The sequence below is a fragment of the Cervus canadensis genome, chromosome 18, assembly GCF_019320065.1.
Source record: "Cervus canadensis isolate Bull #8, Minnesota chromosome 18, ASM1932006v1, whole genome shotgun sequence".
NCBI lineage: Eukaryota > Metazoa > Chordata > Mammalia > Artiodactyla > Cervidae > Cervus > Cervus canadensis.
In genome coordinates this window covers 18,454,810-18,479,623 of record NC_057403.1, presented here as the reverse complement: position 1 = coordinate 18,479,623, position 24,814 = coordinate 18,454,810, and the positions used below count along the sequence as shown (strand labels likewise).

The window sequence follows — 24,814 nt, the reverse complement described above, 5'->3', positions numbered from 1 at the left end:
TTCTGGACAGTTTCTCTGACACCATGGCAGTGTCCTCTTCACTGTGACAAAAACTGTCACTAGGCCAGAAATATGTCCTAAAGCAGAGGTTGGCTGGTGGGATTTGAATAAACAATAAGAACAGTGGAGGGAACTCCAGAAGGAGGGCACAGCCCAGACAAAGACACAACGATTGAAACAAACAGGCAAGTGCTGGGGACACCAAGGGCCTGGCTGGAGCAGAGGTCAGGGTGGGAGGCACGAGGAGGGATGAGGCTGAAAGTAGCGGGCAGGAGAAAGATGGGGTCAGGGACCTTCTCTCCACCTCCCTTTTATCTTAGTTCCCCGACCAGGGATTGAACGCGCGCCCTCGGCAGTAAAAGCACAGATCCTAACCACTGGGCTGCCAGTGAATTCCCTCCTCTTCCTTCCTATCCCCGCTCGACTGCAGCTCACCTCTTCCGAGCCCCAACCATGGGGGAGGATGCTGAGGGGTCCCCTCTGGAAGGGCTGGAGCAACTCAGCCGGGGGTCACTCCCCCAGCGGGGCAGCAGGGAGGTCTCAGGGGTTGGGGGCGACATGCCGTGGAAGCTCCGAGCACGGGGCCGGGGGACAGCCCCTGGAGGTCTGTGGTAGGCCCTGGGTAGCTGCTCGCTGGAGTTGAGCTGAAAATCATCATCCATGGAGATGTAGGGGGCCAGCATCTCCAAATCCAGAGCATCGACGTCCTGCAGAGGGCAGGAGGGAGTTAAGAACATGAGCTTTGGCTTTAGGTGGACCTGGGCTGGAGTCCCAGCTCCTCCACTTCTGAGTTGTGTGCCTGCCATCAAGGGTCTGAGCCTCAGTTTCCTCATCTGTAAAATGGGCAGAAGGACTCTGTGGTAGCCAGTTGCCAAGATGGCCCCCAAGGATCCTCACCTCTTGATATTTAGGCCCTAGTTTAGTCCCCAGCTACCGTGTCCAGTCAATCCTAAAAGACATCAACCCTGAATATCCACTGGAAGGACAGATGCTGAAGCTCCAATACTTTGGCCACCCGATGTGAAGAGCCGACTTATTGGAAAAGACCCTGATGCTGGGAAAGATTGAAGGCAGGAGAAGGGGACAACAGAGGATGAAATGGTTGGATGGCATCACCGATTCAATGGACATGAGTTTGAGAAAACTCCAGGAAATAGGAAGCCTGGCGTACTGCAGTCCATGGGATCGCAAAGAGTCGGACACAACTTAGCAACTGAACAACAACAACAAAGACCTTGGAAAGACAAAAGGTGGTGTCTAGAATACCCTCAGTCCGACAAAAGGTACTCTCAAATTTAAGGATGTACCTCATAGGTACAACCAAACCTTAGAGCTTCTATTAAACTTCAGACCTCTGTCACTCAGCCATCTCAACAGAAGCCTGAAGTAGAGAAGGGTTTATCTCAGAGATTAGTGGGTATGGCTTTTGTCTAGTGGAGTGAACTCCAAAGACACATAAACAGAAGCACTGGCAGCTTGGACTGAAAGGGAAAGAGATGGTATAAAATGAAAAGGGACCTTTGGACCATCAAAACTCTTTAAGACAAAACTCTCTAAGAAGAAAGCAGGTTACAAAGACCACTCAGCTGCAAACACATGCTACCTTTTTCTGAAAAAGGAAGGATGACTGAATTATGAAGAGCCCAGAGGGTAGAGCCAAGAACCGTGTAGAAAAACTACTGGGAAATACTAGGAATGAGTTCTGATCAAGGAACTGTTTGTTTGTTTTAATTGAAGGATAATTGCTTTACAATATTGTGTTGGTTTCTGCCGACATGACAAGCGACTTTTGACATTTGCCCAAATGGATTTCAAAACTGCTATGGATCAGTGATCCACGTGCTCTTCCCCCCATTTTTTTGAATAGGAATATTTTGGCAGTTATTCTATGCCTGTCCCATCACTGGGTATTGGGAATGTAGATGGCAGACAACTTGTCTCTTTAGTTCAGAGGCCAGCAGATTGAGAGGAACTGTATTTAAGGTGCTCAGCCACACCCAGACCTGACTGAGGTGATGAGATTCTGGACTTGAAGTTGTAATGGGAAGAGACTTTGGGGGGCCTTGGGAGGGGTGAGTGTAACTTGTTTGAGGGAGAGACATGAATCACTGGGGGTCCCAAGGATCATTGCCTTCTGGCATTCCCACTTGTTTGTGCCTGCCTTCCACACTGTGCCGTGTGGTTGGTCTGTCTGACCAATACAATACAGCAGAAGTGGTGAGATGTCACTTCTGAGATTAGGATATAGATGACCGCATCTTCTGTCTCGGGTGCTCTCTCTCTCTCTGATTACTTGCCTTGGGGGAGGCCAGCTGCCGTGCTGTGAGGATGCCTAGGCAGCCTCTGTACAGGCCCACGTGGTGAGGAACTGAGATCTCCAGCCAAAGCCATCATGGACTGCAGCCTGCCAGCAACCATGTGCATGAATTTGGAAGTGGATCCTCTAGCCCCAGGCGACTGTGGCCCTGACTGAGAACTTGACTTCAACTTCATGAAAGACTCAGATGAAACCATCTGGCTAAGCTGCTTCCAGATTTCTAATTCTCAGAAACTGTGTGACGTGATAAATGTTTGCTTTAAGGTACTGAGTTTTGGGGTAATTTGTTACACAGTGATAGATAGCTGATACATCAGGCCACTGTCATTTATCTCTCCAGACCGTCAGTCATCCAAACACTTTCCATCTATCATCCATCCAACAGTCTATCTACCCAGTGACCCATCCATCCATCCATCCATCCATCTGGATACCTAAGCATTACCCATCCATCTCGCTACTATCACCCACCTAGTGAATTCAGTGACCTATCTATCTATTCATCCATTCATCCCCTTAACCACTCCACCATCCTTCTCTAAAGCTTAGATATGTCACCCAGAACCCAGAGGTAAAGACCATTCCTTCCATGCTCGCCCTTACCTGAGCGATATCTAGATCGGTTTCCACTGCCTGCAGGTCTTTCCCAGAGGCCAAGACTTTGTGTGCATTCTCCACATCCACAAGTAGTTCATCTGGGAGATCAGCCTGTGGGGACAGAGAGTAGAGACTCAAGGAAATCTTGGGCCTGGGAGATGTTGGCAGTAAGGCAGTCTAAACATTTGAGCTCGGGTTAGAAGTGAGGGTCAGTTGTCAGACAGCTGGGACACCAAGCGAGTCAAATAGCAAATGTGAGTTTCTGAACCTGGGTGTGCAAAAGTCTGAGTGCCTGGGTGTAGACTGACAGAGCACACATCAGAGGTCCAAAAGACCGAAGTCTGAGGCCAAGATACTCAGGCCCTGACGGGTTAAAGATCTTGGAGTCTGGGGGAAAACAATGCAGAATCCAGTTGTCCCAAGGGTAAAGGTGAGGTCAAAGGTCGCAGTCTGTTTCTCTGGTGGAGAGAAGATATTTTGGGGGGTCATGAAGTTGGGGATAAGGAAAGTCAAGACTAGATAATATGGACCCCTGAGTCAAAGGTCAGCTTTCTGGACTCTTAAGTAAAAACAGTAACCATTATGGTCTATTGAAGTCTTTACCAAGTGCTTGTCATGAATGATATCACTGAACCCTTGCCATAACCAATGAGGTGGCTACGTGCTACTATCCTAATTTTACAGGTGAGGAAACCGAGGCCCCACTTTTCCAGGGTAACGCAGCTCTACATGGCAGAATCAGGGTTTGAATCCAGGCTTGAATAATCTAAAACATCAGGCATTCTTGTCTCTGTGAGGTCAAAATTCAGAGAACCCGGGACTTCCCTAGCGGTAAAGTGGTTAAGACTCCGTGCTTCCACTACAGGGGGTGCAGGTTCGATCCCTGGTCAGGGAACTAAGATCCCACATGCTGTGTGGTGTGGCCACAAAGTAAAAATTAAAACAAAATTCAGATGCTTAGTCACAAGCAATGAGGGGTTACCCTTGCCAGTCCCAAACATCCTACATTTTGATCCAGATAACAGTTGAAAGAATCTGGAATCTAGATCTTGAAGGAACCCCAACTCCATCTCATCCCCAACCTTTCCACTCCACAGAGGGAGAAACTGACGCTCAGAGAATTGCAAGGTTCAAGCCAAAAACCCAAAAGCCTGGATCCTGAGGGCTGAAGTGGAGGGAATGCTTACCGGAAGAGGACTTTGGGGGCGCCGTGTGGCTGGGGGTGCACTGGGGGTAGCGGCTACTGAAGTCCCATCCAGGATTGGTGCCAAGAGGCGACGGAGGTCAGGGCTACAGAACCGACGGGGGTCAGCAGCCAGGGCAGCCTCACTCAGGGCAGGGGGGTGCAGGAAAGCCAGGATCCGGGGACCAGAGGTGTCTGCAGGACACATCAAGATGCATAGGATACAGGAGGGTCCCTTAGAGTTGAGGGCAGAGCTCTCTGCCCACCTCAGGGAGCAGAACTGATGATATAATCGGCATGGACCCCGTTCACAGCGTTGGGAGCTGAGTGCTGGAGAAGACCTGCTGGGCCAGGCGCCATTCCTTCAGCGGCCTTGAAGGGTCCTAGGGGAGGGGCCAACATGGAGTGGGGGCACACAGTAGATAGGGACAGTAGCAACTGCCCAGTGGTGGGGACATGTTTTAATGTTTCAGATTGACACAGCTGGACTGGGGCACACAACTAAGCTGATTCCCCAGTAGCACAGAACAGCCTTTGGCCATTTGGCTCTGGGGGAGGGAGGGTGAGTGGGCATGTTGGGGGAGGAAGCTTGCTCAAGACCCTCAAGGAGGTTCTAAGGACCCTAGAAGTCAAGATGTGGTCCCGAGCCAGTTCTAAGTCAGAAACGGAAAGGGTGTGGGTGACCTCATACCACACCCAGGAGCATGGGTTGCTAGCAACCCTTTGCAGATGAAGCCCTAAAGAACAATCAAGGAGGGAAACTCATTTATCCAGGACTGGAGGGGGAGGGCGATGCTATTAAGCAGGAGAGAAGGAAGAGGTAAAAAGAAGCCAGATGTGGAAGGGTCAAGACTATTGGAAGCCAAAGTACAGTGAAGTGGGAGCAGAGAACAAATTGAAAGTGGAGACAGTTGGGGGTCACAGCAGGATCCAGACCACAGGACAACAAGACTGAAGCAACACAGGAGAAACAGGGAGGACAGAAAAGAGCATTCTGGGCAAAGGAAACTGCACGTGCAAAGGCCCTGAGGCAGGAAAAGAGTATTACGTTCCCAGAGCACTAAGGAAGCTGGTGTGGTTCAGAGAGTGAGTAAGAAGGGGAAGGAGGCAGGAGGCAGGTCACACGGGGCCAAGTGGGTCAAACGAAGGCACTTGGGCTTTCTCCCAAGCATCCTGGGGACACAACCCCACCCAGCCCCAGCCCAGCCCCATACCAAGTCTGTCTCCAGGATTAGGGGCATCCTTCTGAGAGGGGCTGCCCTGCTGGATGTGTCTGCGAGAGTGTCGCTCCGTTTGCTCCAGGGACAGCACCACTTCGGTCTCTTCCACCCGGCTGGGGTACAGGGCAGAAAAGGGAATGGGAGTCAGAGAGGGTGTCTGGCCCCACCCCTAGGCAATCCCCCCCTAGTGATGTCCTGTTACAGGAGGCCATCTCATCCAGGGGTGGGAGGGCATTGTGCGGAAAATAATTTGCCATGCTGACTTGTTTTAAAGATTTAAATTTTGTTGACTGCTTTTTTTTTTTATTATATTAAGAATAGCATTGAAAAGAAAGTTAAGGGTGTCTTCCCAAATTCCCTCTGTGGAAGGAAAGGCAGGAAAAAAAGAGTTGGCATTTAGCACAGCCTGGGAAGAGAGAAAGAGAAGAGAGACTAAGGGGCCATGAGGGGCAGAGAACAGGGAGATTGAAAGGCATGAGAACTAAATATTCTCTTTATAGACATTTACTTATAAACACATTCTTTTAAATGTATTGATGAAGACTATATATGTACCATATTCTTATGTTACCAAATATGAAAAATTTATAGGGCTATATTTTTATGAATAAGATTTTATTTAGGGAGCTTCTATTCATAGACATTTGCCACATTCAAAGGAACGAATTTATAAATATATGCTTCTGTCCTTCGTGTCTTCTGCCGCCCCCTCCCTCCCCAGTCTCCAGCTGCAGAAGCAGTCCAAATGTTCCCTCTGCAAACTGGAGAATGGGGCCCGGAGTGGAAGACCAGACCCTCAATTTGCATCTCCTTTGCATAACACTCTCCAGGACGGGAGTGTGGGTGGTCCTTCCACCAGCTCTTCCAGAAGCTGGGACCCTGCTCCATCCTTACCCACCCCTTCTGGGCTGGAAACATCCCAGTTGAGACTGGATCCAAAGCTACCCCACCCCTCTTGAAAAACAAAGGCTCATACAGTCGTGCGTACATGCACTCTGTACTCACAGGCACAGACAGGAACCCTCTGTACCCCCAGGTGTATTCCTGGTCCGGTAGGCACACATACGTCTACACTGGGGCTAGCACACGTGCCTACATGCCGCATGGGATGCACATATTCATTCCTTCCAGACCTTCCCTTGTTCGTGCTGTCGCTCAGTCATGTCCAACCCTTTGTGATCCCGTGGGCCGGAGCCCACCAGGTTCCTCTGTCCATGGGACTTCCCAGGCAAGAATACTGGAGTGGGTTGCTATTTCCTCCTCCAGGGGCTCTTTCCAATCCAGGCATTGGACCCACGTCTCTTATACCCCTTCCTTGCATTGCAGGTGGATTCTCTACCACGGTGCCACCTCAGACGCCCTTTCCTAGACAACCAGAAATACTTAGTGGTGAAGAGCAAGGGCTCTGCAGCCAGCAGCCTGGGATTCAGATTCCAACTCTGCCACGTACAAGCTGTGTGACCTTTAGTCTATGGCTGAACCTCTCTGGGCCTCATTTTCCTCTTCTGTAAAGTGGGGATAAGAAGAGTACCTCCTCCCCAGGTTGTCATGAGGCCTAAATAAGTTAGTATATGTCAAACGCATAGAACTGTGGCACAGGATGAGCTCTATATATTTGCCATTATTGTTTATTGAGCAATTACTATGTGCCAGGCACTGTTCTAGACACTGGAGATTCAACAGTGAACAAGACAGACAAGACTTCGGCTCTCGTGGTGGGAAATGCTAGTGGGAAAAGACCGACCTTAAGTAAAAGACATTATTTGTTAGTAAATGTATCTATGTCGTTGTTGTTTAGTTGCTAAGTCATGTCTGACTCTCTGTGACCCCATGGACTGACTGTAGCTTGCCAGCCTCCTCTGTCAATAGGATTTCCCAGGCAAGAATACTGGAGAGATCTGCCATTTCCTTTTCCAGGGGATTTTCCCGACCCAGGGATCAAACCTGCATCTCCTGCATTGGCAAGCAGATTCTTGACCACTGAGTCACCAGGGAAGCCCTATCTATGTAATTACAAAATGTATTATACATCTTTTCAGTAAACAAAGCACTTGAAACATGGCTGGTTGGACCTGAGATGTACTGTCGTGTAAATGGCTTTCCCAGTGGCTCAGTGGCAAAGAATCTGCATGCAATGCAATCCCCGGGTTGGGAAGATGCCCTGGATAAGGAAATGGCAACCTGCTCCAGTCTTCTTGCCTGGAGAATCCCACGGACAGAAGAACCTGGCAGACTACAGTCCATGGGATGGCAAAGACTCGGACATGACTGACGTGCCTGAGCACACAGAGCATGTCAGTGTGAAACACACCCCAGAGACTTTCCTGGTGGTCCAGCGGCCAAGAGTCCATATTCCCAATGCAGGGAGCCTAAGTTCGATCCCTGGTAAGGGGACTAGATCCCACATACTGCAACTAAAGATCCCACATGCCCCAGTGAAGACGGAAGAACTCTCATGCCACCTGGGAGCAGCCAAATAAATAAATAAAATATTAAAAATAATAAAACAGAATACACACTAGATTGAAAATTTGAGTATGAAAAAAGAATCTAAAAGTCCCAATAATTTTTAGGGGACTTCCCTGACAGTCCAGTGGTTAAGACTCCAAACTTCCAGACCTTTCGCTGTAGGGACCTCGGGTTTGATCCCTGATGCAGGAACTAAGATCCCACATCCCACTCAGCATGGCCAAAAAAATCTTTAAAACTTTTTAAATAATAATTTTTAATGTCAATTATATGTTGAAGTGATATTGTATGCATTAGAATATGTACACATGTACCTATAACATAATGTACAATAATTTAATAGTCTATTATTAACTACATTAATCCATATAGTCAAAGCTATGGTTTTTCCAGTATTCGTGTATGGATGTGACAGTTGGACCATAAAGAAGGCTGAGTGCCAAAGAACTGATGCTTTTGAACTGTGGTGTTGTAGAAGACTGTTGAGAGTCCCTTGGACAGCAAAATCAAACCAGTCAGTGCTAAAGGAAATCAACCCTGAATCTTCCTTGGAAGGACTGATGCTGAAGCTGAAGCTCTAATACTTTGGACACCTGATGTGAAGAGCCGACTCACTGGAAAAGACCCTGATGTTGGGAAAGACTGAAGACAAAAGGAGAGGGTCCTCCAGACCTGCCTTGGGTCAAAACTCAGCTAACTGTTTGACATCAGGCAAAGGACTTCCCCTCTCTGGTCTTCAGTTTTCCCTCCTCAAAAATAGGGATCGAGGAACCTCCTTGGTGGTCCAGTGGTTAAGAATCTGCTTTCCAATGTAGAGGATATGGGTTCAATCCCTAGTCAGGGAACTAAGATCCCCCATGCCTCAGGGCAACTAAGCCCAGACTGCCACAACTAGAGAGCCTGCTTGCAGCAAATGACTGAGCCCACGTGCTCTGGAGCCCATCCGCCACAACTAGAGAGAAACTCACACACCGAAACGAAGACCCTGCATATGAACTAAGATCTGATGCAGCCAAAAACAAATAAATGATCTGTTAAAATGGGGATCGAAATAACGGCTGTGCCCCATGGGCTCCTTGTGAGCACAAAGCCCACGGTGTAGAATGGTGTAAGTGTCCCGTGCAAGTGAGTTTTATTTTTATGGCGCAGGTGCTACCAGCAACGGAAGGAGGCTCAGGCGTGGAAGAGGAGGGATGGGGTCTACAAAGTGTCAGCACTCAAGCAGGCACAGAGAGCCACACAGCTGCATGCCACACAATATTCATACTCAGTGCTTCTCATCTCACAGTTAACCCCCTTTCAAATCAGAATCTTTGAATAACTTGCAGCCTTGAGAAGAATCAGAGCAAAGGAGAGCGAACCTGTTACTGAGTAACCTCCTATTCATGCTTCATCCATTTTCTGCCAGTAAAACTGAACTCCCCAGGCCTGCTCTTTGCTTAGAGGGCGAAAGATTGAAATTCCAGGGCCTGGCCACCCAAACGCAAGTCTTTATAATGAATAAAAGGAGCTTCCAGAAGAGATAGGAGGGCAGGTCCCCTCTCCTTTGCTCTGATTCTTCTCAAGGCTACAAGTTATTCAAAGATTCTGATTTGAAAGGAGGTTGATGGGTGAGCATTTCAAAGACCAGGCTTGTTTTCCTGTGTATGAAGACTTGCATAAATATTCCTGTTACCAACCTCTGTTTTCTAATACAATCTCTTCTTGATCAAAAAGACGCTGGGAGGGACTTCCCTGGTGGTCCAGGGGCTAAGACTCCATGCTCCCCAAGCAGGGGGCCCTGGTTTGATCCTGATCAGGGAACTAGATCCTGCATGCTGCAACTAAGAGTTCATATGCCACAACTAAGACTCGGCTCAGCCAAGTAAATAAAAAAAAAAAAAAGACCCAAGGAAACTCCTATGGCTTTAGAAATGAATGCCATGTCCTGGGAGACAGACTTCAAAGAAAAGCTGTAATTCTCTGTCTTGGGTGATAATTAGCTGCCCTTGTCACACGTTGTCATGGTGAAAAACTTCTAAGATGCGTGATGGAAGCGGGGAGGAGCCTATGCTTTACCACTACACGCTCATTAAAATAGTTCGGATGAAGACAGAGGAAATCAACCCTGAATATTCAGAGGACTGACGCCGAAGCTCCAATACTCTGGCCACCTGATGCGAAGAGCCGACTCACTGGAAAAGGAAAAGACTGAAGGCAAGAGAAGGGGGCGGCAGAGGGTGAGATGGTTAGACAGCATTACCAACTCGATGGACATGAATCCGAGCAAACTCTGGAAAATAGTGAAGGACAGAGGACCCTGGCTTGCTGCAGTCCACATGGTTGCAGAGTCGGACACAGCGACTGAACAACAATGAAGACAAAAACAGACAATATAAAATAAAATGCTGGCAAGGATGCGGAGGAACTAGAACCCTCACACAATGTTGATGGGAATTCAAAAGGGTACAGCCACCTTAGAGAGCAGTTTGGCAATTTTTTCTGAAGTTAAGCATACACCGACCATAGGACCCATCCATTCCATTTCAAGGTGTTGATCCAAGAAGAATGAAAACATATGACCTCACAAAATCATGGATGAGAATGTTTACTTTTCTCGTAATCACCCCAAATAGTCAACAGTTCAAATGTCCTCCAACTGATGAATGGTTAAACAGCGGTCCATACATATTCATAGCATAGATTACCTAGCATCAAAAAGGAACTGATGGATACACACCACGACATAAATTAAAAATCTATTAGACTAAGTGAAAGAAGCCAGGCTCCAAGACTACATACTATAGAATTTCACGTACATGACATTCTAGAAAGGCAAAATTCTAGGGTCAGAGATTAGATCACTGAGGGGTGGGCTATATAAGCTTATAAGCTATATAAGCATTTTGGGGGGTGATGAAACTACTCTAGAGCTTTTTTTTTTTTTACCTTACTGTGAAGTTTGTGGGATTTTAATTCCCCAACCAGGGACTGAACCCTGGCCCCAGCAGTAAAAGTCAAGAAATAAGTCAAGTCCTAACCATTGGGCTGCCAGGAAATTCCCTACTCTATAGCCTGACTGTGGTTGGGGTCACACAATTTGTGCATTTGTCGAAACTCACAGAACCACATACAAAAAAAGAGTGAATCTTCTCATGTAAATTACATGTCAGTTTTTTAAAAGGTCCTAAGCTTCAGCTGTCTTATTATAACTTGAAAAGTCTTTTTCATTTAAATTACCAGCACACGCTCATATATTTGTGTCTACATGCAGATGCCTGTGTGTGATCAGTCACACATGTTCTACATACATGTGCACACTTCCTCTCACACATGTGTGCACCGTACACACGCACACTTGCACACATACACACATACCTGTTCATACATATGCAGACCAGACCCATGCACACAGACATCCCACCTCCTTCCCGCTTACCTGATCAGGAAGTGGACGCAGACGATACTCTCAGATTGGGGACCCCGGCCCCCTGACACCACTGTGGCCTGGGTCTGGGTCCACAGGTAGCCACCACTCCGGGCCAGGAAGCGGTACTGCCCCGTTACTGCCTGGCCCTTGCTCAGCACTGGGGAGGGGTATGGGGAGGGGTTAGGGAATCTGAGGAGAGAAGGCAGTGGGGGCAGGGCATGGGGTATGAAGGGTCAGGGAAGAGACTGTTCCCTGGGGCTTGGGGAGCGCGGAGCTGGTGTTGTCCACCGGAAGTGGAACCTGAACACATACATGTATGGATGCTCTGGCCGACTGCATCCGAGTCGAGCGCGTGGATGTACTCGTAGGCAGAACAGCCAATCAGGTCGTCGGGGCTGTAGCCGGCAACCTCCGCGATCCTGAGGTGGGTGCAGTGGAGCCTACGTCAGTTCAACTGGCTAAGGTGGAGGGTGGGTGAAAGGAAGGAGAGGCGGGCCACGGGGTTGAAGCCAGCAAGAGAGAGGGACAGGCTTGTAACAGAGAGAAAGGGAGAGCAAGGAATAGGGAAAGGAGTGTGGCAGGCTGAATAAAGGCCCCTGAAGATGTCTCCGTCCTAATTCCCTGGACGTGTGAACATACTACCTTCTATGGCAAAAGGGATTTTGTAGATGTGATGAAGTTAATTATCTTGAGATGGAGAGATGATCCTGGATCCCCTGGGTGGGCCCAGTGTAATTAGGGGAGTCCTTACAAGAGGGGGGAGCACACGGTCAGAGAACAGAAGATGCGATGATGGAGGCGGAGGTGGAAGTGACCTGCTTTGAGGTGGAGCGAGGGGCCACGAGCCAAGGGATGTAGGGGGTCCCCAGAAGCTTCTATGGCAAGGAAACGAATTCTTCCCTGGAGCCTCTGGAAAGAACAGAGCCCTTGACTTTCATTTCATAAGACTCATCTCAGACTTGTCACCTCCAGAACTCTGAGATAGACAATATATGTTGTTCTGAGCCACTACGTACGTGTTAATATGATACAGCAGCCATAGGAAATTAATAGTGGAGGAGCATGCACGTGTGAGCAGCGTGCGTGCGTGAGGAACGTGCATGCGTGCGTGCTCAGGCACTTCAGCCCTGTCCGACTCTTTGCAACCCTATCCACTGTAACCCGCCAGGCTCCTCTGTTCATGGAATTTTTCAGGCAAGAATACTGGAGTGAGTTGCCATGCCCTCCTCCAGGGGATCCTCCTGACCCCAGGGATCGACACGCAGCCCTGCATTGCAGGTGGATTCTCTGCCCACTGAGCCACCTGGAAAGCCCGAATAGGGGAGAAGAGAAGGTAAAAATGGGGAGAGCGATGAAAAGAAGACAAAAGAGAACATGAAAGAAATAGGAGAGGGGTAGAGAAAGGAAGAAAGAACATCACAAAAAGAAAAATAAGAGAGAACGAATAGAAATAAAAAGTAATCGTGATGATAATGATTTAAAAAAAATAGGCACGTCTAGACTACTCTGCATCAGGCAACTCACCGAGTGCTCAGAACACCTGTTCTAAGTAGGCTCTGTTCTCACTTCACAGGACAGATGAGGAAAGTGGGGTACAGAGAGGTGAGGTGCTTTGGCCAAGGATGCACAGCCAGCATTTGAACCCGAGCAGTCTGAACCCAGATAAGAAGACCCACATATGGGGAACTTCCCTGGCAGTCCAGAAGTTAAGAGTCCACGTTTCCAATGCAGGGGGCTCAGGTTCGAACCCAGGTCAAAGAACTAATATCCCCCATGACCAGAGGCATGACCAAAAAAAAAAAAAAAAAAAAAAAAAAGACCCACAGACAATTTAGAGACAGGCAGACACATGAAGACAGAGAGAGATGGAGTCAGAAAGCCGGAAACAGACCAGAGGGAGAAGCTGGCGGTGGGGGGTAGGAGAGGAGACGGTGAGTGAACTTGGGCAGAAAGGAAGACGAGGAACTGGGCTTGGCAGGTGGTGGGTGGGCTCCTGTCTCCTGCCCACCTCTCATCACAGTAGGTGAACTTCATGTCCAGGCTGTGGCGGCTGAGGAAGGCCCCTCGGCCCAACGGGGGCTCCAGGCTGCCAGGGTGGGGGATGGCTTCACAGATTAGCACCAGGCATTGCAGGGGGGGCTCCAAGTTGGGACTCCCAGCCAGGGAAGTCTGTGCTGGGGGCTTGTAGACCCTCATGTGTCCAGAACAGTGTAATACCTAGTGGGGATAGTTGGGGGCAAGAGGGTGATGCACCTGGGCCTAGGGCTACCCAAGGGGCTGGGAGGTGTGTTCCTGTGGGCCCCTCCCTTAGGGAGCTGTGAAGAAGAAAGCCCTGAGGATTCCAGAGCCCCAGTTCAGGGAGCTCTGAGGACCCCCAGACCCCGACCCCACAGAGACCCCAACCTAAGAAGATTCTGACAATCTCCAGATTCTAAGACACAGGGAGCTTTGAGGAACCCAGATTTTCCTACCCCATGGAGACTCCAGACTCAGGACACTGAGGACTCCCAGCGCTAGGCCCACAGAGATCCAGACTAAGAAAAGATACAAGGACCCCCTATCCCCAACCTCCTAAGTACCCAGAGGATGTCCAAGACCCAGCCTGAGAAAGCCCCACTGGATCCCGGGCCCAGGAGACCCACGGACTGCAACCCATTGCGGGAACTTTAGGGCTCAGGTCCAGCCCTGGCAGGCCCCTCCCCTCCAGGCCAGGTCCTGCCCACCTTCCAGGTGGCCGCCTTGAGATTGAGGGTGCGCCCGCGGCTGCTGAGGGTGCTCTTCATGCGCAAGGAGAAGCACCGCTCGGTGGGGGCCTCCGGCTTCTTTTTGGACAGGCCTGAGGAGGGCCGTGGGGTGGGGGGCAGGGGGAGGAGGGGAAGGGAGGGGGCGGGGGAGGGAGGAGCTGGTCATCGGGTACAGGGCCCAGTTCCCTCCAGCACCCCAGTACCCCAGTTACTAAACTCTTCCCAGTCTCATCCTCAAAATCTAGACCTGAAACCAGAGAGGGTCTCCAGGGGTATGCTACGCTCTTTAAGATGATCCCCCCCAGAGTGGGGTGAGTCCCTGCATTCCCCCAGGGCAGGGCCACAGCGTCCTCTTCCCATCTTTTTTTTCTCAGTGGACAGGGAAGCTTGGCGTGCTGCAGTCCATGAGGTCACAAAGAATCGGACACAACTGAGTGACTGAACTGATTCCAGAGGGGAGAGGATATGCTAAGGGCAGGATGGAGCCTCAGTTTCTGTAATTTAGGGGCAGAGACCTCCAGGGAACTTACTCTGCCGGGGGGTCAGGGCATCTTGAAGCTCCTCTTGGTCACAGGGATGGATAAAATCAAAGATATTGTGTCCGATCAGCTCCAGCTGGGAGGGAGGGAAGCAGAGGGGTGCCTTGGAGGAAAAGCATTTTTACAAGGGCCTCTGACCCATCTCACCCTTCCCATCCTCATCACCCTGCCCCAATTCATGAACCCGGATTATTTTCCCAGTCTCCTTATTCATTCATTCATTGCTTTCTTCAGCATATTATTTGCCAGGCCTTCTTCTAGATGGTGTGGGCACAGAAGTAACTACAAAGACAAATCCCCTAACTCTCAGAGCTTACTGGGTAATGGGGTGCAAGCTCAGTCACTTTAGTCATGTTTGACTTTGCGACCCCATGGACTAGCCCACCAGGCTCCCCTGTCCATGGGATTTTCCGGGCAAGAATACAGGAGTGGGTTGCCATTTCCTTCTCCTGGGGATCTTCCCAAACCAGGGATCAAACCTGAGTCTCCCAGATTGCAGGTGGATTCTTCAGCGTCTGAGCCATATAAAACAATATACTAACCATACAAAGAAAACTAAAGCAGAGCTGTGCTGTGTTGTGCTTAATCGCTCAGTTGCGTCCAGCTCTCTGCAACCCTATGGACTGTAGCCCACCAGGCTCCTCTGTCCGTGGAGATTCTCCAGACAAGAATCCTGGAGTGGGTTGCCATGCCCTCCTCCAGGGGATCTTCCCGACCCAGGGATTGAACCCAGGTCTCCTGCATTGCAGGCAGATTCTTTACCAGCTGAGCCACTAGGGAAGCCCTTCTGGTGAAATGATGGAATACTATCTTAGAAGCAGTGGTCAGAGCTAAAGCTGAACAGGGGAGTGATGAGATCTTGGAGTCCTAGCCATTTCCTAGCTCTGGGACCTTGGAACATTCACCTCTCTGAGCTCAAGAGCTCAAACTAACAGAGAAGTTGGCATCAAGAGTGGGATGGGGACTTCCCTTGTGGTCCAGTGGTTAAGAATTGTTGGGGAACTAAGATCCCACACGCCGAGGAGTAACTAAGACTGAGAACCGCACCTACTGAGCCAGGAAGGCCACGACTAGAGAGTCCATGTGCCACAACAAAAGGTCCCTCGTGATGCAACTAAGACCTGACACAGATGAATACATTTTCTTTTTTAAAGAGTGGGATAACAAGGCAAGGGAAAGGAATAGATGCCAACTGTGGAGCTCATCGATGTGATATAAGAAAAAAACAGTAGCCCTCTCATGGGACTAGGCGTAAGATGAGCTGAAATTAGTTCTACTCCCTAAGTCTCTTGTCTCCCTCCCAGGCCCCTCATCCTACTCCTTTTCTCCCATTTGGGACCCTGCATCCACCGTTTTACGGAGTTTCCAGCCTCTAGATTCACTCTCTCCAATTTTATCTCTGTGCAGTAGCTAGAGGGATCTTTCTAAAATGAAAATCTGATTGCACCTTTCTGACACTATCTCTCCTCTGCTTAAAATCCTTCCATGACTCCCCAGTGCCCTGGAGGCAAATCTTCTATCTCAGTCCTAAATTTTGACCTCTAGCCTTTCTTTCACTTTCTCCCACTGCACTCTGCACCTAACTCGGAGAAATGTCCCCAAAGGCTCTGCTTTTATCTCACATTTGTGTCTTGGCATATTCTTTCCTCGGCCATGTACATTCCTAGTCTTTGGTGGTCCCAACCATTCACCATACCCTTTGACTAGGTAAGTCCTTCAGGTTTTAGCTCAGATGTCTTTTCCAGGAAGCCCTTGATTCCCTCCAAGTCTGGGTCAGGTACCAGCCTCCACCCCGGGCTTATACAGCCCCTTAAGCTGCCCCACCCCAGCCCTACCCATTCCAAGTTTTCCTTTCTGGTGACATATTCGCCTCCCCTTTGCACTGTGGGCCTTGTAAAAGCAGGGCTAAGGTGGTTCTGGTGCTGTCCGTATCCCAGCATTGCCTGCACGAAGTAGGAGCTCCTCTTACCTGGCTGAGGCCCAGGTGTTTGCTGACATTCTCTGACAGGTAAGCCATGTCTCCCTCGGCGGTGAGCACCATAACAAAGCCCTCCAGGGCCTTCAGGTAGCAGGCATCCACTGGCTCGCCCCCTGCTCCCACCTGGTTCCACTCCCCTGGTGTCGGGGCCAGGATGGATACGGTGTGTCCAGTCAGCCATGAGCCCACCCTGGCTAGCCTCCCTCTGCTTTCCTTCACTTAGAGGAACTTACAGGAACCTCCAGGTGAGCGGGGCACATCCTTCCCAGTGACTTGGAGTCCCAAGGAAGAGGGAAGGACCAAGAAGGACTGGAATTCTAAGGGAACAAGGCCTCCCAGGGGTACAGAATTCTAGAAAGCCAGGGGTCTCCCAGGAATAGAACTCTTGCTGTTTAGTCAATAAGTAGTGTCCTATGACTCTTTTGGGACTGTAGCCCGCCAGACTCTGCCCATGGGATTTCCCAGGCAAGAATACTGGAGCGGGTTGCCATTTCCTTCTCCAGGGGATCTTCCAAACCCAGGTATTGAACCTGAGTCTCTGGCATTGCAGGCAGATTCTTTACCACTGAGCCATCTGCGAAGCCCCTAATAGAACCCTGAGGAGGGCAGAATCCTAACGGGATGAAATTCCCAGGGGTCAAAATTCTAAGGGGCCAAGGTATAAGGGGAGTCAGAATTCCAAGGGGGCCAAACTTGCCAGGGATTCAGAATTCTTGGGGCACGGGCAGAATTCTATAGAAGCAGGGACTCCCAAGTGACAGAATTCTGAGGAGGGCAGAATACAAGACAGGAAAGTCTAAGGGGCAGAGTCTCCAGAGGATGACTCCACTTTCCCATAATAAAATCTTTTCAGGGTCCTGGGATTCGAAGGGGTGTGTGTGTGAGAAAGAGAGAGAGAAGGCTTCCTGCTGAATTTTAGCTTAACAGGGTGGGAATTCAAGGGGACAAACAATACAACTAGTGAGCCTAGCTGAGAAGATCTCCCAGGGGACCAAATCCTAAGGGTCCAGGTGCCTTAGGGAGTTTAGTGGAAGCAGTGAAGTGAAAGTGGTAGCCGTGCAGTCCTGTCTGACTCTTTGTGACCGCATGGACTATAGCCTGCCAGGCTCCTCTGTCCATGGAACTCTCCAGGCAAGAATACTGGAGTGGATAGCCATTCCCTTCTCCAGGGGAATCTTCCAACCCAGGGATGGAATCCGGGTCACTTGCTTTGCAGGCGGATTCTTTAGGGGCTGAGCCTTCTATTCCCTAGAGTTCTAATTCTAAGGAGGCGGAGCTATGCAAGGGAGCATTCCAACGGGCGGGGCCTAACAAATGACAGACTTCTAAGAGGACGGGGATTCCTAGGACTGGATTCCGATTGGCCAGAACTCGAAGAGGCGGGGCCTCTCCAGGGACTTGGATTCCAGAGGGGCGGGGCTCCGCAGGGAAGCCTTCTGGGAGCCGGGCCTTGGGACGCGGCTTCCCGGAGGAGGGGTCTCCTCGGGATGTACCTTTCCAAGGGCGGGGCCTTGCCCAGGTGGGAATTCCCGGGGGCGGGGCTCACCTGCGGAGCAGAGGCGGTGCATGCGCAGGTAGCTGATGGTGAGGCGCATGATGGAGGCCTTGTCCAGGTGGGCGCTGACCCCGCGCGCGAAGGGCAGCGTGTGCGCCAGCTGGTACAGCACCTCGGTCTCCTGGCTGCGCCGGCTGCGGGCCGCATCCCGGGACTTCTCCTTGCGCAGCTCCGTGCTCGACCTGCGGGCATGGCCTGCGTTCACTGGGGGCGCTCCGGGAAGGGAAAGAGTTGGATGCGGCGAGCACGTGGTGTGCTGCCACATGGGTCCCAGAGAAGTCAGAGCCGCGACTGTGCAGGCCTCGCTGTGTGGCCCGGGCGAGTTCCTGGAGCTCTCTGGGTGGGTTATACTATGGAGTCGCTCCTAGCCTCAGGTTTTATTGTCCGTGCGCCAGCCCATGCTGCCCTCCAGGTGCCTCACTCCTCTCCAAGGCGTGCCCAGGGCCGCCCTGTCCCCTCCCTGACTTATCTGCTGATTATTCCCCGGGCTTGGGGCGACTGGGTAACAGGGAGGCCTCCTGCTGGGAGGAGGCTGGCAGAGATGGTCAGGAACCAGGGAAGGGAGGGTGCAAGAAGATGCATACAGCCCCCTCCAGGCCCTCTGCCCTACAACCTCCCTGAACCCCGTCTCCTGCCCTTTTCCCTCCTCAGCTGAGCTGAGTTCTCAGAATCTTGGAGTACAGATCTCAAAGTCCAACGACCCACCTCCGGGGGCCCTGCCAGGGAGATACAGCAAACCATCCCTAGGGTCTTGGGGGGTTCTGTTCAGCCAATGGCTAACCACTCACCCCTGCCTTTTAATCCATTTCAAATGCTTGAATTCTGCGTGTGGGGTTGGAAGTAGAAAGTTATCATGTTTTTTTGTTTGTTTGATTGTTTTCAGAAATATCTGCCACTTATCCAGCTTTTACTATCATGTCAGACCCTGTGCTATGTGTGTGACTTAAATTAACCCATGTAGCTCAGACATCCCTAGGAGGAAGGTAATAACATCCCATTGAACAGATGAAACCCAGGCACAGAGAGGTGCAGTGCTTGCCCACAAGGAGTGAACACTGTTCTGCCTGAATTCTTCAGTTTCCTCTGTTGTATGTACATGCTGAGTCGCTTCAGTCGTGTCCAACTCTTTGCGATCCTATGGACTATAGCCCGCCAGGCTCCTCTGTCCATGGGACTCTCCAGGCAAGAATACTGGAGTAGTTTGCCATTTCCTTCTCCAGGGGATCTTCCTGACCCAGGGATCGAACCCTCACCTCCTGTTGTATCGCCCTGGATTATCTCCAGGTTTTAGTACTTCTTCCTGTTTCTGCACTGTCTTAAAAGTCAAACTCCAGGTCTCTCTGAATCCAAACTCTATAGTTTTGGGGGGAAAAATGATAAGAATATGTTACATATAGTATAGTATATGTAATCTTATCTGTATTGAGATACTACTATTGATAAAAAACCATAAATTTGTTGTTCCCTTGCTAAGTTGTGTCCAACTCTTTGCAACTCCATGGAGTATAGCACACCAGCCTCCTCTGTCCTCCACTATCTCCCGGAGTTTGCTCAAATTCATGTTCACTGAGTCGGTGATGCTATCTAACCATCTCATCCTCTTCCACCCCTTCTCCTTTGACCTTCAATTTTTCCCAGGATCAAGGTCTTCTCCAGTGAGTTGGCTATAAATGGCAACCCACTCCAGTATCCTTGCCTGGAGAACCCCATGGACAGTATGAAAAACCACTAATAAGCAGCTATAATTTGCTAAGTATTTATGAGTCTGGCATTGCACTAAGTAAGGACTCAGCCTACGTGTACTCATTCAATCCTAAGAAAGCCCTAGGCCGGGACTTCCCTGGTGGTCCAATGGTTAACAATCCACCTTCCAATGCAGGAGACAAGGGTTTGATCCCTGGTAGGGGAACTAAAATCCCACATGCTATGATAGGGCAACTAAGCCCAGGCGCTGCAAATAAGACCAGAGGCAGCCAAATAAATAATTTTTTTTTTTTTTAAAGAAAGCCTAGGCTCTGAAACCTCCATTTCACAAGGGGAAACTGAGACTCTGAAAAGGTAAGTCCTTCGCCCCCAGAGTCATAAAGCCATTAACTGGAAGAGTTGGGATCTGAACTCGGGCAGTGAGATTTCAAACCCTTCATTCTTCTAATCCCTCTCTTATGAACCACTCCCCCCAGCCCCTTCTACAACCTCCATGGAAGCAAAACCCAAGAGGGGGAAGCTGACCTTCCTAAAAGCTAGAGGCCATTTCTGGGGCATCAACTGCTCCTCTAAACAGGAGCCCTGCAGCGCCACCCCCAGGCACAATGGAGGGGGGCTCGTGGTACCTCCTGTCTGTACAGATGGGAAAAACCTCCTCATGCAAGTGAGAGGGAGGCACAGAAGGGGACAGGCTGGGTGGAGGGGTGGAGGGAGCCAGCAACTGCCCTCATCCCCTCCCTCCTGGCTGGTGGGGGGCAGGGGCCTCCAGTCCTACTCTGCCCAGAGGACATTCCGTCCTCCTGTCCCGTTCTGTTCCAGCCTTGTTTGTCTTCCTGCCCAGAGGGTGGGGGTGGGCGGGCCTGAGCTGGGGGCCCGGACAGAGGGAACAGGGAATGGGAACAGGGACGGGGGTAGGGGTGGGGCTGGCCCCCCCACCTCCCGGGCAGCTGGGCTCTATAATCCTCTCTGTGGCCGACTCCTTCTCCCTTCATAGAAGGAGCTAACTGGTGGCTGCGGCGGGACCCTCCCTCCAGCTCCCAGCCTGTTCTCCAGATATCCTGACAGCAAGCGTGGGTGGGTCTCTCACTTGCTCCACAAGCTGTCTGGTCTCTGGCCTTTCCCTGTATTTATTTACATATTTTTATTTTATTATTATTATTAAAGTTTTTATTGAATTTGTTACATTATTGCTTCTGTTTTCTTGTTTTGGGGTTTTTCTTTGGCCCCCAGGCATGTGGGATCGTAGCTCCCTGATCTGACCAGGGATGCAACCCCTACCGGCTGCATTGGAAGGCGAAGCCTTAACCACTCAACCACCAAGGAACTCCCTGGCCTTTCTCTTTAAACGGACTCGGGGTTAATTCCTCTGGTTCAGCCTTCCAATCTCGACTCCATGATTTATTAGCTGTGTGACTTTGGACAAGTTGCACGGCCTCCCTGTGCCCAAGAACAGCACAAACTCATGGGGCTTTTGTGAAGACTAAAGGAGTTACTGTACGTCAAGGACTTAGAATCGAGGCTGGCAATTGGTCAATGCTATATATAGGTGGACTCTTTGCGACCCCATGGACTGCAGCAGAATTCTTCAGGCAAGAATACTGGAGTGGGTTGCCACGCCCTTCTCCAAGGGATCTTCCCAACCCAGGGATCAAACCCAGGTCTCCTGCATTGCACACAGATTCTTTACTGTCTGAGCCACGAGGGAAGCCCAAGAATACTGGAGTGGGTAGCCTATCCCTTCCCCAGGGGATCTTCCCAATCCAGGCATCGAACCTGGGTCTCCGGCATTGCAGGAAACTTTTATTATTCCCTCTTTGTCCACATCAGGGATGGAAGGCTTAGGAGACTCGTAGGCTCTGGAGAAACCCTTGGGCTTCGGTGGTAAACCTGTGGTGTGGTATGCGTGTGCAATCACACATGTGACTTTTACATAATACCTTGAGAAAAAGACTAAATCATAGTGATACTAATAATAATGATAGCTCTGGTATATTGAAAACTCATGAGCTTAGAGACCCCATTAACTCCCTCCAACAACCCTATGCACCTGGAAAAGTGATCTCCCTTTTATAGAGTCAGAAACCAAGTCTCCAAGCAATTGCATTACCAGCCCAAGTCACCAAGCTGGTAATCCCAGGACCCTCGACCAACATGCAGTTGTGCTCAACGCTTCTGTTAATCCAACCATGCATTTGCTTTTGCCCAGAATCCTGTCTGACTTGAACACAGTTTATTGCCCTCCTATGAAGTATTCTGCCTCAAAGGTCTGTCCCCTCACCACTCCTCATCTAGATCTGGTGCAGGAGATGGGAAGTAGAACCCTCATTTTCCAGGCTATGAAACTGAGGCTCAGAGAGCAGCCTGCTGGCATAAAGCCACACAGCCAGGAAGCTGGTGAGCTGCGATTTGAACCCTGACTTTGGGGCCTGGGCTTTTAAGTGCCATGCTTTGGTGGGCATGCCACCCAAGGGACCCCCGTCCTTTCCCCTGCTCCCACCCCTGCTGCCTCCGGATTTCCCCAGCTGGCCAGTCTCCCCAGCTGGCCCCATGCCCAGCCCTGGTCCAGCCCCTTGGCATTCTGCCCAGGTTGAGACGTGCAGCTGGAGCCCTGCCACCCTTCCTCTGTGTTCCAGCAGAGAACAGGGGGTGGAGCCAGGCCGGGAGGCCCCGGGGTAAGGCCTGGGATGGGGAGTAGGGCCTGGTGCCCCCCCCACCAGGAGAGGGAGAAGCCCGCTTCTTCTCTGCTCCGAAGAACTCGCCCCTGAGAGCAAAGGCACGGAGAAAGTGTGGACACCGGCCCCACATTTGGGGCTGCTCCTGGGCCTCTCTCTCCTGACAGTCGACTGGGTATTTGGGGTCTTGCAAAAAGTATAGAGGATCTGGGGGGCCTTAGGCTGAATCATGCAAGGATCCTCTTGGCATTGCCCCAAGGTGGCCTGAAAAGGCCAGAGGCAGGGTTTGGGTTGAAGAAGGGACTTGGGGAAGGGGGTCGGGGGCATCTCTCTACTGACTCTGCTCATTCTCAAAGACCTGGTAATCCAGTGGGGTGCCTGTACCCCAAGTCTTATGTTCTCTGGGAACCCTCTGACCTGAGGGACACCCAGGGCCAAGTGCCCATCAGGGGCTTCCCGAGAATCACCCTTGCCTGGAGTGGGATGGCAGTTAGCCAGAGCTGGAAGAGGGGGAAGCAGTAAGGAAGTATGGGGGCCCACTCACCATCACCCAGACCCTCTTTGGCCCAAATGCCACCCTAGGGGTGCAGGAGGGGATGGAGCGTGGCCGGGATCCGGGTGCAAGTTATGAGTGGGTGGTGCGCAGGCTCAGATGACACCAAAGGAAAGGGCTGTCCTTAGATGGGGAGGGGGGAGCGCCCCCAGCTCAGCCAAGAGGGGCCCCCACCCAGCCAGGAGGGGCTGGGCCAGGGCTGGCCCAGAAAGGGTGGGATAGAGTTTCCCTGGCAGGCCCAGAGCCAGAGACTGGAATAGAATTGGGGTGGGGGGGGAGAGTATAGGTGAAGGGGGGAGGGATGTGAAAACATGGGGGTGTAGATGGATCCAATCAGACCTGTGAAGCCAGGGAGGAGGGAAGGGGGTGAGGCTTCCTGGACGCCTCAGATTGGACGGGAGAAATCAAGGGCTTGAGATACTTTCCGGGGTCCCATGAAAACATGGTCAGACAGGACCCCCTGGCTGTGGACCCAGAACACCAGTTCCCTGTGCTGCCCAGCAGATCTGCACCTGTTGGGAAGGGAACACAGAAACCCACTCCCTGCCCAGGATGACCTAGCTGGCCGCTGCGGCAGGGGGCGCGCCCAGTTCGCACTGAAGCAGGCACAGCACCCTCTCTGGGGTCTTCCCAAATAAGGCTTGGGTGCCGCTTCCCACTGTCACAGGGACTGGGTGGGGTTGGGGGAGTCAGATAAGAGGCTAGACTTTGGGAAGTGGGTCAGGCTGTTTTCCTATTATTGAAGGGATGACCCTACCTTTCACAGGAATACAAAAAAGCCCTTGGGAAGGGTCCCCCAGGTGGCTTCTGAAAGGTGACCGCCTCTGCCTATTTCTAGGCAACCCAAGGTTTGGGAAACAGTGTCAGGGAGGGTCCAGTTATAGAGGTTCTCTCTTGAATCAATAGCTGACTCCCAATTCTAAGGGACTCCCTTTATCTGGGAAGGCTCAATTCGGGGCTGTCCCATACCTCCTAGGACCCCAGGGGTCTTGTGTCAAAGAACAACCTCAATTCTGGGGGCTCGGAGGCCAGAAGAGTTACTCTGAAGAAGGAAAATGCCTCCCGCGGAAGCCCGGGAACTGCTCAAGTGCAACCACCCCAATTCCGTGGGGACCCCGAGTTTCACCCCTAATCAGAAGGGGAAGCGAACCCGGAGCAGCAGGAAATCGGGGACCAAGACCCCAAAGTCGCTCCTGGCTAGAGGGGCGTGGCAGCCTGGGCTTGGGGAAATGCCCCCACCCCTGCGATCCCCTAGGGTGGAGGGTGCGGCGGGGATGTGCCTGCAACCGCGCGTCCGAGGGCGCCCTAGGCTTGCACCCGCTCCTTCCCCACCCGGCTCAGGGGTCGCTGGAAGAAGAGCCCCCAGTTCTCATCACTCCTGCCCGCGAAGCCCAGTACCTTGCGCGCTGTAGTCCCAGCGCCATGACTCGCCAGTCGCAGCTCCGGAGCCCTTCGAGGCCCCTAGCCCCCTCCCCTGCCCCGCGAGCCCCCTCCTCAGCCCCTCCTCCCGCCGCGCGGTTGGCTGCCCCGCGCCCTGCCCGCGGTTCTGATTGGTTGATCGGTCTGTCACTTCCAAGAAAGAGGCGGGACCAGAGACCGAGCCTTAGAACGCCAGGCGAGTGTGTGTGTGTGTGTGTGTGTGCAGGGGGCGGGTCCCGAGGAATACACACACACACCCCGCCACACCCCTTGCCGCGGACTTCTAGGCAGTGTCACCCGCCCCATGCACAGTCGACGGGCCTCGCCTTCTGGCCCAGTCTATCCCGCCAAGTTCCGACACCGACACTCTTCCGAATCCACCTAGTTCTCTCTGTCCCGTACACCCCAGCCCCCACCCTCTAACTCCCACCCGCGGCTCACCCCTCCACTTTCTA

The 24,814-nt window shown here is 51.4% G+C and overlaps 1 protein-coding gene across 3 annotated transcripts in view; it reads right to left on the bottom strand.

The window, feature by feature from the left end:
• HIF3A (hypoxia inducible factor 3 subunit alpha) overlaps positions 1–24,418 on the bottom strand; it is a 28,904-nt gene extending 4,486 nt beyond the window's left edge. The window contains exons 1-12 of one of the 3 annotated variants that reach the window (XM_043436287.1): positions 24,339–24,418; positions 18,003–18,193; positions 16,448–16,593; positions 14,470–14,554; positions 13,919–14,031; positions 13,204–13,412; positions 11,508–11,614; positions 11,205–11,352; positions 5,312–5,430; positions 4,102–4,292; positions 2,921–3,025; positions 436–707 (exon numbers count right to left, since the gene is read on the bottom strand). In XM_043436287.1, the coding sequence (XP_043292222.1) occupies positions 436–707; positions 2,921–3,025; positions 4,102–4,292; positions 5,312–5,430; positions 11,205–11,352; positions 11,508–11,614; positions 13,204–13,412; positions 13,919–14,031; positions 14,470–14,554; positions 16,448–16,593; positions 18,003–18,193; positions 24,339–24,364 (1,712 nt within the window). In that variant the 5' untranslated portion in view covers positions 24,365–24,418. The remainder of the gene's footprint in view (positions 1–435; positions 708–2,920; positions 3,026–4,101; positions 4,293–5,311; positions 5,431–11,204; positions 11,353–11,507; positions 11,615–13,203; positions 13,413–13,918; positions 14,032–14,469; positions 14,555–16,447; positions 16,594–18,002; positions 18,194–24,338) is intronic. The other 2 variants (XM_043436288.1, XM_043436289.1) reach the window with 2 other exon arrangements.
• Between the last annotated feature and the right edge of the window lie 396 nt (positions 24,419–24,814).